Source organism: Syngnathus typhle, linkage group LG4 (assembly GCF_033458585.1).
Source record: "Syngnathus typhle isolate RoL2023-S1 ecotype Sweden linkage group LG4, RoL_Styp_1.0, whole genome shotgun sequence".
Classification (NCBI taxonomy): Eukaryota; Metazoa; Chordata; class Actinopteri; order Syngnathiformes; family Syngnathidae; genus Syngnathus; species Syngnathus typhle.
In genome coordinates this window covers 20,201,580-20,220,220 of record NC_083741.1, presented here as the reverse complement: position 1 = coordinate 20,220,220, position 18,641 = coordinate 20,201,580, and the positions used below count along the sequence as shown (strand labels likewise).

Below are 18,641 nucleotides of genomic sequence, written 5' to 3'. Positions count from 1 at the left end.
ACCAAGGGTCAATTCACTGGATTAACATCCAGTGTGTATAAAGAGGTCTATTTATGATCTCGACCGTCTCTATTGTAATAAAATACGACAAAATTATTGGACAATAAAACATCCGTAATGTTATGAACAATTTTATTTTTCTGAACGATTTAATACCATCGGTACCACCGCCGGTACGACCGATGGCGCTGTGAGTTTTGCAAAATGGAAGTTTAGTACTCGCCACTAAAAGAAACGACGAAGAGTAGGAAACGAAGAAGACGACAATCTCAGACGAAGTAGAAGTTCCTCGATGAAAGCGTAAAATGTCGATCGTTTTTGTGCCCCAGAGACTTCGCGGTACCGCCAAAATCAACCAGGAAACCATACAGAGGGTAAATTGTGACATTAGGCTACAAAAACTTCAACGTGTTAGATTTATCGCAACTCAATTACCCGTTATGCTAACGTTAGCCGCGTCATAGCTAACTGTTGTTACCAATAAAACACTTTATATTTTACCTTTTTCGTCTTCTTCTTTTCCAGCTGCTGGACGAAAACGACCAGTTTATACGATGCATTGTCGAGTACATGCACAAGGGACGAGCCGTGGAGTGTGTCAAGTAAGAATCTTTGGATTGCTGAAATCAGGTCGTTTTTAAAAGGACCGCCATTTTCCAAACCTTGCTTATGACGTCAGCTTCAAAATACCTTGTTGCCAGTTTAAAGGTAATTTTGATGGCAGGTACCAGCAATTCCTGCACCGTAACATCGTGTACCTGGCAACCCTGGCTGACGCCAGCCCACCAGACAACGTGCCTTCCTCCTCCTCCTCGTCTTGGCCAACTGTACGGCAAGTTTGGAAACATTTAATTTCTTTACCTGCTTTGCTTACCTGCTCTTGTTTTTCTGTTGCAGTCCGACCAAAGCTCCACCGTCATGCAGCCGAGCGCCAATGAAGAAAGTTGATACTGACCCTAGATGTATTATTATTTATGTCATGCCACATCCTTCTGCCTCATTAGATTTATTTTGCACATCATTTGAAGGAGCATCGGGGTCACACTGAAATGATTTAGTTGAAATGGTACAAGAATGTCACTTTACCCGAATAAAGTCATGATTATGTGAAGAAAAATGTTTCTATTTGAATGGAACTCAATTTGTAATATTAGTGTTAAGATTACAGGGGCTCAAATGTTATTTTAACAGAATAAAATGAGACAAGTAATTATCTTGTCATGTTTACAGGAGAAAAAAAAACATTTTATAAATCAGTATGGTTGAGGAAATTTTTAAAGGCATCATTTTCAACATTTTCATAAGTATGTAGTTAATATTTTCCAGGTATGATGTCACTAACATTCAAGAATAAAACAGAAAACAAACAAATGAACTTGCTAGTTTTTTTAATGTTTTTTTTTCTCTTTGCATCACTGGTAGTTTTTAGTTGCCAGCTAAAAAGAACACGTAAGCCAAGCAGCCCCGCCCCCTTTAGATGAATTCATATTATTTTGGTTTACCCTTGCCGCCATTATAGTTTAACCGTTTGACACAGCGGGGGGGGGGGGGGGGGGTAGTAATGATAAGCCAACAGTTACAAGTCTGTCTTAGGAAAAGTAGAAAGGAAAGAAAAAAAGGCTTCTAAGGAAGTGAACAGAGCCCAAAAACAAACAAAAAAAGCAGAACCTCTATGTTGATTGTGCAAAGCACATTTAACTATAAAAAGATATATTTTATATGTATGTACAGCAAAACTGTAAACATTTTGAAGTGTTAGTTTTTATCTGGTGTCTTTTTATAAATACAGGCAACATTGGCATCTGCAAACATCACGAACAAAAAGATAACATTCGGGGCTTTTGCCGTAAAAACCAAATAAATCTTTTGTTAAGCATATTTGGTAAAGATGAACTTATGTGTGCTTCCTTTTTTTTTCACATAAATGGGAAAGTGGAAAATAGCCGTTCACTACATTTATTAATACTGTTGCGAAAATGTAACAAGGAGTCGTGGCGTCCAATTTTGCGGGGGCCAAGCGAATGCACCACCGTTCCGTCTCCTGCTTTGGTCGGGAACAAGTGCTTTCGTTGGCAAAATGGCACATTTCGTATCATATTTGTGTGTTGTGGATGAGGGAAAAAAAATAAACCATTATAAAAAAATTTTTTAAAAAAAGTAGTATATGTGTGTTAACCGTGCTGAGCCTGCTCAGAGCCTCTTTAAAAATATAAGGAAAAATGAAATTTCACGTACACGCTAGCTGTACATTTGGCAGTTACAGCTCGCTGTACACACTTTTTTTTTTCTTTCTCAAGCGGTACTCCAGCTCTTGCCTGAAAGGGCGGGCATCGGCCGCACTCTTCGTAAGGCAGAGAAATGACCGCTTCGTAGTAATAATATTAATAATAATAGTAGTGAGTAACTTAAGTAGTTAGGGCAGAGGAAGGAAAATGTAAAAATAGGTCTCTGTGTGATATATACGTTGGAGTATCAGGGCCACGCGGAAATGGAAAAATCAATCAATCAAAAGGTTTGCAACATGGCATGAAAAAGAAAAAAAATCATTAGGGAAACTGTTAAGGTACGAGCCAAAAAAAAGTCACTGTTATGTGCAAAAGCAAGTCGTTACGTTATGGTAAAGTGTAAATGTATGAGAAAAAAGTTGTAATGAGCAAAAAAATAATAATAAAGTTTTAAACTGAAGGGGGAGTGGATTACAATAAATTGGACAGTAGCGAGTAAAAAGTCGTCATTTGAGAAAAATGTTAAGTTACAGGCAAAATAAGTTGCAAACAAACAAAAAAAAAGTCATCGTCACACAAGACAAATATGTCATGCTGCGAGAATTATTTGTCATGTAGCGAGCAAAACCTAAAGATGCTCAATTACACAAAAGTCGTAAAGTCTCGGGAGATGAGCGGTCATGTGACGAGAACGAGGCTGTAAACGAGCAAAAGTCTTTTTTTCTCGTACAGTTCTGACTTAAATTTTTGCGACTTTTTTTTTGCTCATGAAGTTTAATTTTCATTCTCTTACGAGTTACCGAGCCGTCATGGTGGTCAGCTGCATTATTTCCCCTCGGCGTGGCCCTGATAACGCCTGTACAAAAGTAGCGTGTGTGGAAGTACGTCGGAAAGGTGGAGTAGATCGAGCCAGTGTGTTTACTGTTAGCGTGTAGCGTGTGTAGTGGCCGGCTCAGTATTGGTGCAGGAAGGAGGACCTGTGCTCGTGTTTCAAGGGGAACGACTTGAAGGCCTTGATGCCTTTCAGTTGCTGCTGCTGCTGCTGCTGCTGCTGGCCGAAGGGGAACGGCGAGGAGATGGCGGCGGCCGAAGGCGAGCAGTCGCCGCCGCCGGCCGCCCACACGGGCGACTGCAGCATCTGCAGGGAGTCGCTCCACTGCGACGACGAGGGCGGAGCCAGATTCATCTGGTGGTACAAGGAAGAGCTGGGATTGGTCACACCGCCGCCGCCACCGCCGCCGTGGGCCGAGTGCTGCCACGGCGCTTTGGGAGGCCACGTTTTTGTTTTGCTGTCCTGAGGAAGATGCCCCCCAAAAAAGAAAGATCGTAAAATTACATTCGGAAAAGGTTGTAATGTATTTTTTCAAATTTACAATAAATGGTGACATTTTAAAAATAAATTGGTAATATGAAGGACAAAATAAAATTGCAATATTGAGAATGATGAGAAAAAAATAAGTCACAAGTTGTGACTTACTTTAACTATTATATTTTTATTATATCATGATTATAAGGTCATTATTAAAAGTATTTTTAAGTTGTAATCTTACGATAATACCAAGTAAAAAAAATAAATATTTCCCCCTAAGAAAACAACAAATAGTCATGTCTGACGCCCCCTTGTGGCGTGAGCGATTCTTACCTGGTTGTCATCAGCAATATGATGGAGGGGCGGCGAGGGCAGCGTACAGGCTTCCGGCTCACCGTAGCTATGTTTCCTGCACACGCATTTTAGTTTCACTTTTTTGTTAGGATTGTATTATGGTTAATACTTTGTCATGTGACATTCAAAATCTTAGTTGGTGACGGCCATTTTCGGGCTAAGATGTACTTCTCCTGGATATCGGAGACTCAAGCGTCACCGTTTTTGCTGCATATACCTTCTTTGCTTGACCGCCGCCACCAAGTCGGGTCCAGAGAACATGGAGAAGAGGCTGTCTCCGTTGGCGGAAGAAGTCTCGTCGCTGGAGCTGGCGGAGTCGCCCTGATTGGCTGACCAGCTGCTGTTGACTGCCTCGCTGAAAAAGCAAACGACACCGACGGCTCTTTTACGGACTCCTTTAACGTTTGTCTTTTTAATACCTCAGAAACAGATGGATAAAAAAAAAAAAACACCGTACCCCTCGCTGTAGTACTCGGGGTGTGTCCACGTCCTGTGCTGGTCGTCGGGCATGGGCCAGTTGCTGCGAGGGTTGCTGAGGCGACGCGGGTGCTGCACCTGACGCTTCTGCTGCATGGCCTGGCTCACGCCGGCCACGTAGCGGGCAAACTCGGGGTCTGAGCCCACTGGCGGAAAGAGAAAGGAGACGATTGAATTCCGGACCCATGAAAATGGTTGAGCATGCTGTCAATCAGACGAAGGTGGCGGGTGTTACCTGCGGGGTCAAAAGGCAGCGTGTCTCCCAGGACCCCGAAGACGCCGTCACTCTGCTCTCTGTTGGGCCACGTGTTGTTGCGGGGCCCCTGGGGCTTCTGGCCCAGCACCTCGGACATGACGCTGTCCATGTACGTGCTCACCAGGCCCAGGCTGTACAGGTCCGAGCTCAGGTCCGGCAACCCCGGGGAGCCGCCCCACTGGCCGATGGGGCCCAGGGGGGACAAGCCTCCGGGCGGGGGTTGCTGGCTGGACGTGCCCAACCATTTGCTGGACGCCCTTTGCTGAGGGGGAGGAAGTTGAGGAGGCGGCTGCTGCTGGCTGATGGGCTGCAGGAGGTGCTGGTAGTACTGCAGGGTCTGGGAGGAGGCCTGCTGGGGCGGAGGCGGGGCCGCTGGCTGCTGTTGTGATGACGGCGGCGGTGGTGGCGGAGGCTGGGCCTGAGCCAAGGTCTGCGTGCCGTGAGAAATAACCGGGGAGGTCGGCGAAGGTCCGGCGGGGGGTTTGAGCTCGGTGGGGTTGGCGGACGCCACCGAGTTCCTCCTCTTGACGAGCGGGGAGGCCTGCTGGGACTTGCCCATGTTGAACCCTGAGAGAAAGTCGATGACGTCCTGCATCTCCTGGTCGGTGGGGAGGTTCATGCCTTGCTCGTCGCACGCCAAACCGTTGGCCAACGGGTTTTGGGGGCCCGCTTCGGGGCCGGCGGACAGAGCCCCGGCCTGCAGCAAGCTGTGCAGGCGGCCTTCGTTGCGGCCCAAGCTCTTGGCCTTGTCCTCGGAGCCCGTCAGCATGCCGCGGGACGGCGTGTTGGGGAAGGAGTAGCTGCCGCCGCTGTTGGAGCCGGACGACACCTTCTTGGTGAACTTGGAAGTCAGCTTGGAGATGGTTTTGGGGAGGCCGCTGGAGGCCTTGGAGTTAGGGCCCGGCGGTAAATCCGCGTGGCCGCCAAAGTCCGGGCTCTCCCGCTGCAGCTGAATCTGGATGGTCGGCAAAGCTTGCTCTCTTTGGACGGGAGCGAGACAAGCGCGGTCAACTTAGGACGTTGGTCGAACGATATTACAATATTAGAACATCTCAAGAACAGAAAAAGAGACGGTAGGTTTTCTGAGAACATTTCAACCTTGGAGGAGATGTGAAGAACATGACTCACTTCCTTTCCTTCCATCTATTGATGTCAAACACGGCTGTGTAGAGCACGTCCACCAGGCCGAGCGTCTTCTCCGGATCGAGGCTACGCTGGAGCAAGGACATGGTTGCCGGGTCCTCCTTCAGACACCTGCATTACACACACACAAAAAAAAAAAAAACTTTTTCCTTCTTTCATACTGTTTCACTCTTTCAGCTGCTTTGCACATGAACCATATCTTTGAAGGCGTTTGCTCAGAAGCGTCAAACGCTGGAGTCACTCAAGTTGACTCCCAAACTGGCAAATCCTGCTCTGTGGTGCCGGGCCCCCCGAGGCGCCAGATGCAGAGCCGATATTCAAAACGAAGATGGAAAGAGCTTCCACGTGGGGAGCTCAGACTGGTTTTGTGTTTGTTTTTACCGGCTCTAATCATTACGACTGTCCAAGCCTGGAAAACAAACACCTCTAGTTCAAATCGTACTCCCCTGTTAAAAAAAAATAATAATAATAATAATTAAATGGAAACGTGCGGCTCACATCAATCAAACATCAAGCCCTTTTGTTGACATTCGTCCGTCTCGGTGTAAGTTGTATTTTCATTGCCCGTTTAAAACAGATCGTCTAAAGTCGTCGACGACAGTGAACGTGCCAGTGGAGAAAGTGTGGCCTCACCACGTGGAAGGAACCTGGACCACCAGCTTGGCTCCTTCGAGGCTGATGTGAGGCGCGTACGACTCCTTGTTCTCGATCTGAGCCGTGTCGACCACCACCTGGGAGGAAAACGCGCCCACGTTACTTTTGACACGTACAGTTAACGGTATCATGTCGATGCGTGTTCCATTTGAATCAATTCAATAGAACGCAACGACCTTCACCCACTTTCGGTCATTAATATCCCCACAAAGAAAGACAAGGAGGGGGCTTTTGGCGCCCCGTGACAACAAACAAGTTCTTTGAAAGGCCTTTGCTCCTTGAGAATTTTGCAAGCTGGGCCAAAAAAGAGGGAGGGGGGGGACGTGTGTGTCTATTTGCTGCACCGCAGGAAGTCGCTCCATTGTTGTTGAAGGGGAGCAGGTTTATCCGTGGCGATTAAAAAGCTCGCACACGAGAATAAAAATGGCGCCGGTGTACGATTGCAGTGACGGCGAGTAGCGCGCGGGTGTATTATTGTAGTCGCGTGTTTTTTTTGTTTTTTTTTGTTTTTTGCGGGGTTGATAAGAAGCGAAGGCCCTCATCCGTCATCGCTCGAATTGTTTTACGATGAGCCGCGATTGGAAACGCTCCAGACCGCACAGAGGAAATAAACACGGATGAAAGCGTAAACACGCTGGTGTTACTCTGTAAAGATTGCACCCTCTCTGGGAGGGGAGGAGGAGGAGGAGGAGGAGGAGGAGGGGGTAGTGTAGGGGCCCATCCCAGGCAAGTCTATCCATCCAGATGTAGCCGGAATGTTCCCCCCCCCCCCTTTTGTGTCTCACCAGTATTGGCTTACACCACTCAGATGCCATCAGAGCAACCTGGGTGAGCTCCACTTTTTCAAAATATAGAACTCGGGATTGGAATTTCATTTAAAAGAATGGAAAAATGGATTGTATTCCTTGCTACAGGCAATATTTGAGCCAATAATTAATCCGCTCCAAATGCCGAGAGTTTTGCCCAACCTGTGTGTATTAGCATCAAGAGCTAGCAACCAATCAAATTAGCATCCCACTTTTGCTTGGCTAGGCATCGTGTGACTTAAGATTCAAACAAGGACACGTTGAAGCGAGGTACTCACCAGACCGGCCTGAGCAAACAGCAGCTGGACGGCCGTCTTGCAGGCTCCCCTCCAGCTGGACGGACACACTTGGTTGAGCACTTCGGTGACAGGGCAGTCGTCCCTGGAGGTCAGCCCGTTTTGGCCCAGCGCCTCCTTAATGAGCTGCAGCACGGTTTGCTGAGGAAGACACCGCACGCGTTCAGCGTCCTCTTGGAGGCAACGGTCGAAAAAGCGGACGCACCATTTTCAGTTTCAGGTTCTCCGCCGCCGACTCGTTGAAGGACACGCCCTTGAGGAAATGCGAGCCGATCTGCACGGGGATGGTGGGTAACTCGCACTGGATGGGCTGGGAGGTGGTGTGCATCCGGCCCGCCTGCTGGGCCTCGGCTTCTCCGCAGCAGCCCTGTGGAGAGAAGAAGCAAAAAAAATGTCGGGCGTCTCGGCAACCATTCAAAAAATGATTTGCCAGCTTACCTGCAGAGCCGCCTCCACGCATTTGGGGTTGAGATGGAAACCGGCCTTCAGCGCGTACTCTCCGTGGCCCAGGCTCTCCAGCGCTGCCTTGTACGCCTGCGGACGAGAGGGACACTCAAGTCAGGCCAACTGCCGAAGCAGCAATGGTGAAATCCAAGGTTCACCTGTAGAGCGCTGTCTATCTTCATGTTGAGCTCCTTCAGCTGGTGCTCGGGGATGTTGGTGTTGTGCACGCAGAAGAGCTGCTGGACCTGGAGGCCTGCCAGGCAGCCGTCGCGACCTCTCTCCCGCAGCCTTGACATGGCCTGAGGGTGCAGCAACATTCTTCAGAAATTTCTCCCGCGGCGGTCCAAAGGTTTTGCAATGTTGACGTGATTTTGCAATTTTGTTTTATATTCCCAGAATCTGGGAACGGATCAGACCGTCCGTTCAATCCTTCATCTTCATGTTGGTATACCTCAGCTGCGCATTTCCACGAGCGGGAAGCTTCCTCCAGCTCTGTGAGCGGGCCGAGCTCGGCGCTTTGGGCCCGCGCGCTGGTCGAGCGCTCCTGGGCCTGAGCCAGAGCTTCTGCCAGACAGGACTGGGCCACGGGTTGGACCTTCTGCAGGGTCTGTGAAAGGAACTGGAAGTGGACCTGCATCACCGTCAAGAAGCACCGACCCAGAACCTGGAAGGGAAGAAGAAAAGTTTTCGCACGTGTTCACGTCTGTGTTATGAGGCGGCAAAAACGTTCACGATGAAAGCCATGAGAAGAAAGCGGATCGGAGCAGAAGACGCATGACCTGCCAACAAAATTTGGACTGATCCCCTCCAACCAGAACAAGCATACGTCATCATTTGAACAACAGCTCGACAAGTAATGTTACACAGCCTCAGTTCCAGATAATGGAGAACACATGTGATTGGCTGTGCGGGAACCCAAAGTCAGGAGAAATATGAGAGAAGAAAAGAAAAAAAAAACTTTAGCCCAAATAAGGTGACTCATGAAGCCATCAACATGTATCCTTCTATTTGTCAGAGAACACCTGCGCTGTCGCCGCCACGATGCAAGCCGGAGGATGGAGAGCTCCTTAAACGGGCCGAGACCTTGAAATCCGAACCAGATGGCTACTTAGTTCTTTCCCCAATAGCTCTTTCTTTTTTTTTTTTTTAAAGAAACTTCCTTTCCATCATTTGGGAGGTGCAGTTCCCTAAATTGGACATCGGCTTAAAATGGCCGCTTTTAAATACCGCACAAACTCCACCAATAGTTGAATCCGTTCAGATTTGGGTGGGAAAAAGTGCTTTACTTGCTGATCAGAAATTTGGCAGGGATGTAAAGGAAAGAAAAACGGCGTGAGTGCAGTCAGGGGGGGGGGGGGGAAGAATGGAGTAAAGCCGCACATACCACAACTCCCTCAACTCACTATTGTATTCGCCCCCCCCTCATTTTTTCCTTTTTTGAGGAGCTAATAGAACAAACTGCTGCCAGACTGCATTCTTATCCTCTCAGACAGGCAGAAAAAAAAAAAAAAAAAAAAAAAAAAAAAAAAACTCCCCCTCAGCCCCAAATACATTTTGTAAAAAGACTTCCTCTATTAGCAGCTATTAGATTAGCGCTGCTTTTCCTCGGAGACCGCGTTCTGTCTTCTAAGGGCTACCTCGCCGTTTCGAATCTCACGTTTTCTTTTTACGATTCACTTTTCAAAGCCAGCATGTCCCTTTGACGATCAAAACACACTAATTAGATCAGTGTGCAGCATCGAAGACCCCATCGCAGGTTTGCGTTCCCGCGTCCCTCCGCGGTCGCGGCGTGCGGTCAAAACGTTCAGACTCGCGCTTCCTCTAATATTCACGAGGGCATATTTGGGGAGCCGACAGCGGTGCGAAAGGGTTTCCTGTTTTTGGGCAAAGCCGGATCCCGCCGGAGAGGTGCGGCAATCTCCAAAAGCTACCCGACCGCAATTCCCGCGGACCAAAATACGACTTTGTCAATCAGATTCATCTTGATCCTATTTTTCGGCGGCTCCCGTGTGGAAACAGGAAGTAAGAAAGTTCAGCGACGAGCGTGAAGATCATGCAGAACGGCACACGGTTTGTTTGTTTTTCTCACGCGCCGGCCGGGCTCGGGTTCTCAGGACAGGGTGGGGAACCTGAGCTGGGAAACAGTGATTCATCAAGTCAGCTATTGGGCAAGAGAGCAGCCAGACATCCCATCCCAGCATATTCGCGCCAAGGCTCGAAGGGGGTGAAAAGGAACGGCGGTGACCAAATACGCTTCTGCTCGTCCTGGTTCTCGGTAACAGGACAAAACCTTTGTTCCGTGAGATCCAAAGCAACAATTCCAAATGGTACCTCGACATCTTGCAGGTTGAAGTCGTTCTGATCTTTGAAGTTGGCGGCCCCGGCGCTCAGCTCCATCAGCATCTTGGCGATCTCCGGCTTGATGGCCGCCGTCAGCCGGCTGGCCGCCTCCATGACGTGTTCCTGCACGTCCTTCAGTTGCATAGCCGCTTTGGAGTAGTGAGAGTTCCTGAACACGCTGCTGAATAGGTCGGTGAGGAAGGCGCTGGCCCGGCAGAACACGTTGAGGGCGTCCAAGTACTTGGAGATGCCCTGCTGGATGTCGGCCACCGCCGTGGTGGGGGAGGTGGGGGGCGGGTGGCAGCCGCCGCCGCCGCCGGGGAGCCCCATCGGCGAAGAGGAGGCCGAGCAAGAGGAGGCCAATGAGGCGCTAAGGGTCCGGCTCAACTCAGGCATCTGGTACTGCTGGTGCTGTTGGACTTTCTGCTTGGACCCGCCGAGCAAAAAGCGACGCTTGTAGTCCATTTTACTTTGTTGCACACTGCAACAATACATAGGTGGTGCACCGGCACCTGAAGATCCTGTTCCTGCTTAACTTTCCCCGACCCTTGGAAAAAAAAAAAAGAATCCTGTCGACCGCACGAGGAAAAGACTCGAACCGCGACAGTCCAGGTCACGTAAAAAGACCACTGAGGGATGCTGCCTGCCGGAGGCTCATCTCAGTGCGCCTTGAGGGAATCCGAAGGCAGGAGCGGCGAGGGCCGGGAATCGAAAGTGACGTGCTCACATGCAGGCCAGCTGCATATCAACACGCATGTCTCCGAGATTCAAAAACGGATCCGAGAGCCGAGGTGTAAAGTGCCTTAGCCTTCCTTCAGAAGAGGGGGAAAAAGAATTCTTCATACGTTCCGGAGCTTTTGTACAAATAGAAATCCTTCACTGATGAAAGTAGAAAAAAAAAATATTAGATTGAAAGCAAAAAATTAACACTGGTCAACAGCATGGAGGTTACAAAATGTTTAAAAAAAACAAAAAAACAACAACAAACAGATTCCGGACTGTGAGAATGAGGCGGATCCGGTCCGTCTCAAGGTGCTCCTCTCCAAAAGCGCTACTTGGCTCCGTGTGTCCAGCAGCCCCACCCGACGGGCTTCCTGCTTTTCCCGTCCGTGTGCAGGCTGAGGTAGGTGGGACTTGCCCGCGGATGCAGATTACGGCGACAAGAGCACAAATGTATCTGTAAGGCCTCTAGGTCATTTCCTAAGGGAGGAAGGGGAAGAAAAAAAAAAAAAAAAACAGACAAGGTTAGCAACGCGTCCGCAGAGGAAGGATGAGTTGAATTTATGCTACTTGGAGTTGAATACGAAAAAAAAAAAAACATTTACTTTGGAAAACATTTTATGACATAAAGGACTTCATCGATTTGTTTGTGTACTTGCTGCACTGTCAAATTTGAATTTTGAAGAAAGGGCTGCAAAATAAAAGTTTTCCTTTTTAAAATCGATAAAATAACTGATACGCCAATCGATTCCCTATCTACTTTTAAAGGTTACAATGTGCCTAAGCAAGATGGCGGAAAAGATGGAACATTAACGAGCCGTAGCTAACGTACAGCAGCAGGGTAAGCTAAAGTGCTCCAGCAAAATGGACACCGTGGACTTCAATACTGCACAGTAAACAAGTTTAGCTAACATTAGCCGTACAGCAACAGGGTAAGCTACAAAATGGCCACCGTGGACTTCAATACGCCATAAGCACACCTAACAAGTTAAGCTAACAGGGTAAGCTACAAAATGGCCACCGTGGACTTCAATACTCCATAAGCATAGCTAACAAGTTAAGCTAACAGGGTAAGCGACAAAATGGCCACCATGGACTTCAATACTCCATAAGCACAGCTAACAAGTTAAGCTAACAGGGTAAGCTACAAAATGGCCACCGTGGACTTCAATACTCCATAAGCACAGCTTACAAGTTAAGCTAACATTAGCCAAGTGTCAACTTGGCTCGTTAAGATGCACAGAAAGCTCAGTAACAGCTCATCGCTAATGGCTAACTGTAGTCACGCCGTTGTTTCGCTGCTCGGAAACTGCTGTGACTTGTGGTTGTGCTTTTCAAAACCGTAACCGCGTGTCGATGCCCTCGTGCCAGAGACGAGGCCATTGTTTTACGATACAGATGACAAATTGTCCCGGTCACAATCGTGTCATTCAACGGACAGATGCGACCGGGTCTTGCCGCTGGACTGAATGTATTCGCTTGTTCGCTGGTGTGGACTTAACTGTCGTGACAATTTCAGAGGAACAGATGACATCATGTCCTTATTTTTTTGAGGGGTATTAAAACAATCCCAAAAAAAAGCGAAGAAACAATATGAACTGACATCCAACAACATGGACAAAAGTATTGGGACAGAAAAGCTTCCGTTTCTATTGACATCAATTTGGAGGGTGTGTCTTTGTGAATGGCCTGGTTTGAACAAAAGCTGTCTTTGTGGGTTTCCTACACACCAAATACATCCAAGAATGCCTTTGTGGACATTTGTTTGGCGCGCTGGGAAAATAATACGCCGCCTTGTTGGTGATGTCACAGGAATCCTATGGCACGCATATTTGCCGGGTCAAACGTTTCCGTCGCTGTTTTCTCTATCAGTCTGTGGAACAGACGTCGCTATCTGGTATCAGCGTCTGTGTTTTGGGATGGATTGTAACTCGCAGACGAGAGCGGGATAAACACGTTGCCGTCAACGCGCCGCTTTCTAACACACACACACACACACACTGCATCCCGACAACATTCCGCCGACCTTCCGACCCCGCTTCCTTTCCCAAACAGCCCTCGTTTGTTGCCGTGTGAGTGGAAAGAGAGAGCTCGGAGGGAAACTGGTGACCTCAGCTCAAAAGGGACAAAAGTGACGCTCATTGCGCTTCCTGAAACTGGGGAAAAAAAACAAAAAAAAATACTAATACCTAAATGACTCTCCATTATCAGTTTGTTAGATGTTTTCAATTTCTGATTACGGTCATTTGCAGGTCGGCCGGCGCATGCTAACCGCGTTAACCCCGCGTAGGAGAGCTAACGAGGCTAAACTGGGCTGACCTGGGAGTCTCAAAAGAGATTAGCGCCACAGGGAAGCTGCCAGGTGGCTTTTCTTGTGTTTGCAAGTCAACACACTTTTTTTTTTTATGCAGCGTGAGCCCGAGCTTAAGCTCAGCTTGTTAAAGACGTGTCCTCAAAGCATCGGTGGCGAGACGAGGAATTGGGGAATATCCAGTCCGGGAAATCACCAACTTGCTGAGAGCCAGTTGGGAGGTGGTGACATTTTGTGACAACACAGCTTCGACTGTGAGTTGATGAAACGTGCGTCAGAGAACTTTGTCAAATATTTGCTCTTTCATCATGATGCCCAATGAGACTTGGAATGGGTCTGAATCGAGAAGTATCTGATGAGCACATTGAAGACATTTCTATCCTAGTCTCGTGCTTTGCATTTGATCGATTTACTGTTCCGAAGCACGACTGACCCGTCCTACTTGACAAGCACTTATCTTAAGTGTAGCAGCCTAGCGCCCATCCTCTAACGGGCCCCCGCTGTATTGGAGATCGTACCGAAACAGCAGGGGGTCTCGGTGGCTAATGTTAGCTCTAGCCCCTCGCTCACGTCAGCTGCTCCGTTTCGATGGGAAGGGGCTTAAATTTCCTGGCGCGACCTGCCTGTCGCCAAAGTACGGCATTGTCGCTCATATTCAAACACCTGGCATAAAAAAATGACATCACCGATGTCAGAAGATGTTCATTGGGTCGTTCAATTTTGGAGAAAAAAAAAAGCCCATCCGTTTTTTTTCTACATTTTTTCAAAAAACCTTTCTAAAGCCAGAACGTTGCCATTTGAAATGACTACAAATGTAAACATCATCTAAGACGGGTGATCCCCAAAAACATTTTGCCCGCACTTTTTAAAACGCATTCCGACACATCCTGACTCACTTCCGTGATGGAGCTGTTCAAACCCTCACATTGGTTTGACTCTTTTACCTTCCCTTTTCATTCAATCCCACTTGGCCGTCCGTCCCTCCAAAGCCGAGTCTGGAAAAATCTGGTACTTTAAAGGGGTCGGCGGACGTGGCAGCTGTGACACATGCTGACAGCTCCTTAACCATCCGCAGCGACGCTCCCGTCGCAAGGCTGGGCATTAGCTCGCTCATGAAGACTATTTTGGCTTCTGTGGGCCAAAAAAAAAAACAGCTGCATGCCGCACTGGTTTTAGACACTACTAAAGGTTGGGCTCAACGGGGGGGGGGGGGGGGGGGGGGGGTGTTCTCCCTTACATCTGTTGCCAATGAAGCACAGGAATGTTATTTCCTCACTCAACTCAGCTTCAAAAAGAAGGTCAGGAAAAGCAGCCTAACCCTAGTTTGTATCCAACATTCGAGTTGAGTCAGTCCAAAGGACCCGGGACAAGTGGCGTGAGCAACTGAGCTCCTCTCGCCCGGCCGACACAAGGAGCGTATTGTGGCGGGTCTCCGCATTCCAGCGCTCCGAAAATAAAGACAAAACACGCAGCTGTACGACTCGCGCGAGAGTATAAATAAAGGCCTCCTCGCTACGATTTAAACTCGTGCGACAATAGAGCGTCTGTGGTCAGTGTCGGGTTGCTTCCGGAATAACTGGCGTCGGGTTTATAGGTTGGTCTGTGACGTTTGGACGCCGCCGGGTGGGATCAGTCGAGACGCTGACCGGGCTGGATAATATTAGGCTAACCTGTCATGTCAGAGCAGCCACTGTAAGTAGCTTATGGCTCCGATAAAAATAGCCCGTGGGGGCCTGTAGGTCAGCGTCACCACCTATAGAAGGGGGCGGGGCTTGGTTCCTGAGTCCTGCGAATAACTGGACTGATACAGATTCTAAAGTAGTGAAAAGTGGGACAGCAGCAGCGCCGGCGCGTTAAAAGGTCACGCGAGCGCCGACAAATGAGTCTCGTCCGCCGTGATCCGCGGAAGCCCTCGCACAAAGCGCACCTGCCTGTCAGCACCGAGCATTATCTCGGCTCGCCTCTCCAGAATAGAAGCGCACTGGAGTACGGCGAGCGTGCACGGCCGGCGCGTTGCGTCGAGTGCGAGCGGCAACCTCCGGCTTCGCCAAAGTAAGCTGAAGAGCAAAGGCGGGAAAAGAGGAATTCCTTCGTGGAATAACACAAACGCTTGATACCTGCTTGGGCTCATGGAAAAATGAAGTAAGACAAAAACATGTTCCAGCCCGAGTCGCGCTTTTCCAAGCGCGCCTCGAGTTGCGTCGGACAAGATATCAAATGGCAGCCTGCCCTGATTTCTGACCCCCGCCTGGAAAAGCGAGAAGAAAAGATGTTTCCCGTTTGCATTCATAAAGATCACCTTACATCAGCGCCGAGTTGAACCAGGCGACAGATTGTCAAGGTTGTTCTAAGTCGGGCTGTCACAATTCAATATTTTTAGAATCCTTTATTCCGTTAGTCAATCGAAAAAAAACTTTTTATGCCCAATTATTTTTGGTTTATTCGGTGATATCAAAACAACTGAGCTCAGCAATATCACACAAGAAGTGATTGTTTTCCAAAATAAAAGCAGATGTTTGCAAAGGTCTTATTTTGATTAAACACAAATAAATCAGTCTGCTTTCATAAAGAAGTAGATCAATCATAATTATTCCTTTTGTTGTTGTTGGAAAAAAAAAAAAGAAAGAAAAAAAAAGCGTCTTTATTGTTCTTTCGAGTGGTTGTTTTCTTATGCCCGATACTTTGTAGCTAATCCAGCCTACAAAGCAGAAAGGCAAAACATCCGCAAAAACGCCAGCCTCAATTGGACTGTGAAAGCTGAGATCATGGGCTGCAAATGCTGGAATTCCTTGGCTCTAATAATATCGTGGCCCCGGGGCGAAGCGGACCCCTTCCCCCAGCCTTGCCGCGGACGAATAATGTGCAGACAAGAGGGGAGGGTTGCCTGGGAAGCAAACATCACTCAGGTGCACAACCCATGACACAGCGTGGCGCAAACAATGAGCTTGTGACTGCACACGGATGAGGCGGGCGTCTCCGCGGGGGTCACGTGTTCAACCGCCGAGAGCGACGGGCGGGACTGCGAGCGCAGCGCTGAATCAGCCCGTCGGTCGGAAGGCGAGACAGGAATTCTGCCGAGCAAAGCGCGTATTTCCACGGTGACGGAGTTGCGGCAGTTCTCAACAAGTGGGCCAAATGCGTGACCCCCCCACACAGATTTTAGTGGGGACCCTGTGCAAAGCCAGCAAAAATAAGATGACAAAAGGTGGGAATTAAAAACCTAACGCCGTTCGGCATCTTCAGCAAATTTCTGCAGCACAATGTCAAAAGAAAAACAACAAAACGCCATTTTGTTTGCAGGAGCAATTTTTGTTGAAACATTCTCATAAAGTTGTTTTTCATGGGGAAAAACAAGATGAATTTCACTCTACTGGTCAGAAAACAATCTGACATTTAGTGCAAAATAATTCCAACAACTCCACCCTACATGTTAAGTGCCTTTCTATACGTATCTCCACATTCTCTCTCGGTCTGTCTCCACAAGAGCCAAACAGGAAACACATTCCACATGCTCTCATGGCATATTTCATCTTCAGGTGGCCCAAGCGTTGTGTTTACAGCTCACAGGCGAGGGTTTACATTATTCTACATCTTGGCTCACTACAAAATGGAATGAAAACAAAAAATATTGTGTATTTTCCATTTGGCTGTAGCTTAGAAGCGTGCTAGATCACTATTTGGCAGGAACACCCCCCCCAACACACACACACTCGCCGGTTTCATCGAAACTCCGGGCGTTGGGAGCACTATATGGCAGCTATTAATAACTATATCGAAATACTAACAACCAAGTCGCCCTTTGTTTCGTTACAAAACTTCCACAAAGGGTCGTAAAGACAAAGACTTAATAGCAATTAACCGCTGCGAGTTAGGAAGCTAACATCGAAACGAGTGCGCCAACTTGGATTAATATGTACGTGTAAACGTAGACGAGTCCATTATCGGACACGCGAGTCGCTAACCGATTACGATATGACGAAACTTGATTAATAACACGCTTTTACCTTCATTAGTCAAGCACAGCATGGCGTTGTCAAGACGACGTGCTCAACCGAAGCAGATTTGATGGCGTGGAAAAATAAAAATAACCGACGCGGAATTGCTCCTCCCCTCTCGAGTCCAAAATGGGGTGGTTTCTCGCAGAAGACAGACAAATATGTTCATAATTGGCCGCTTTAGCTGCATAACAGCACGTTGGAACTCCGCTGAAGCCTGTCACGGAGACGTATCGTCGTGAGGTACGGGGATCGGTAAAAGGGGGGTGTGCGTCCGATAATGGGCGCACGGATGTTTCATGTGTACTCAGTGGCTTTAGCGACATAGCTCCGCGGGGCTAACGTTAGCTTGCCCCGCTAGCCTCTCTGCGACACGACTGAAAAGCGTTACTGAGGCGTGACCGATAAAAACACATTGAAGCTCCACAAACATCGGCTCGATGCAATATAGAGAGGTGCAACTGTGATAAAATGGAAGGCAAAGGTTAAGATAGTAAGGGGAAAAAGGTGCATTGCTTACCATCTCTGGCATCCACCCTCTTTGACAGCGAATCTCCTGTCCGTGTGACATGTCAAGCCCGTTGTAATAAAAGCCAACACTTCCGGTGAACGTTTCACAATAATGTAGCGGATGAAGTTACCGTCCGCGTGACTGGAGCGTGTTAAGTTTGTCATGAAAATCAAAAGAACAAAAACAGTTCCGGTAAATGTTTCACAACAAAACAAAGGCTTGGTTGGTACTGTCTGTTGTTTCACTGAACTCCGAGCCATTAATGTGAGCTATTTAATTAGAATCACGTTAGTGATATACCAAAACCGAGGCTGATATAAGAATGAAACCAAATGTCGTCATAAAGACTGAGGCTTTGTCGCCCTCTATTGTTGATTAAGACTATTGCACCAGGTTTATGTTATTTCGCCAGACGGTCAATAGGGGGCGTGCTATTCCACATATTCCTCCAACAAGGCATCATTTGGCACCTGATCTCCCCAAGACTTTCAGATTCTATATATATAAGAATAATATTAATTGTTTAGAACGTTAATGAGGCATACTGTGGATAATAGCTGTATGTTAATTGAAGTTAGTTATTTAATTTAAATTGACTATTTTTTCACAGTGCCAATGTTTAAAAATGGGTATTCTTTTAACCTGAGTATATTTTTAATCTCCCTAACTACAAAGTATGAGTACTGTATTTTAGCCACCCGTGCCAAATATGCACCATGGAGGACACACAGAGGGGAGGAGGTGTGACATGCATGCAGCAGCCCTGATTATAGTAAGAGTAGGAGGAGCTTAAGTGGCCC

At 47.9% G+C, this 18,641-nt stretch overlaps 2 protein-coding genes across 4 annotated transcripts; one reads left to right on the top strand and one right to left on the bottom strand.

Moving 5' to 3' along the window:
* Nucleotides 1-213: 213 nt before the first annotated feature.
* On the top strand, nucleotides 214-1,375 carry ss18l2 (ss18, like 2). The gene is made up of 4 exons (XM_061276085.1): nucleotides 214-374; nucleotides 526-602; nucleotides 725-827; nucleotides 898-1,375. Exons 1-4 carry the CDS (start codon nucleotides 306-308, stop codon nucleotides 946-948), a joined length of 300 nt encoding a protein of 99 aa, XP_061132069.1. The 5' UTR covers nucleotides 214-305; the 3' UTR covers nucleotides 949-1,375.
* LOC133152471 (granule associated Rac and RHOG effector protein 1-like) lies at nucleotides 1,372-17,998 on the bottom strand. 3 transcript variants are annotated; one of them, XM_061276083.1, is made up of 15 exons: nucleotides 17,851-17,869; nucleotides 15,263-15,392; nucleotides 10,296-11,504; nucleotides 8,416-8,628; nucleotides 8,123-8,263; nucleotides 7,959-8,054; nucleotides 7,726-7,887; nucleotides 7,503-7,661; nucleotides 6,398-6,495; nucleotides 5,750-5,875; nucleotides 4,601-5,601; nucleotides 4,346-4,511; nucleotides 4,106-4,243; nucleotides 3,868-3,943; nucleotides 1,372-3,519 (listed from the first exon to the last, which is right to left on the bottom strand). In XM_061276083.1, the coding sequence occupies exons 3-15, from the start codon at nucleotides 10,797-10,799 to the stop codon at nucleotides 3,178-3,180; spliced, it is 3,222 nt and encodes a 1,073-aa protein (XP_061132067.1). In that variant the 5' UTR covers nucleotides 10,800-11,504; nucleotides 15,263-15,392; nucleotides 17,851-17,869; the 3' UTR covers nucleotides 1,372-3,177. The 3 variants fall into 3 exon arrangements, with proteins under 3 accessions (XP_061132067.1, XP_061132065.1, XP_061132066.1); XM_061276081.1 differs by lacking the exon at nucleotides 15,263-15,392 and having other exon boundaries at nucleotides 17,851-17,998; XM_061276082.1 differs by lacking the exons at nucleotides 15,263-15,392; nucleotides 17,851-17,869 and adding an exon at nucleotides 17,340-17,605.
* Between the last annotated feature and the right edge of the window lie 643 nt (nucleotides 17,999-18,641).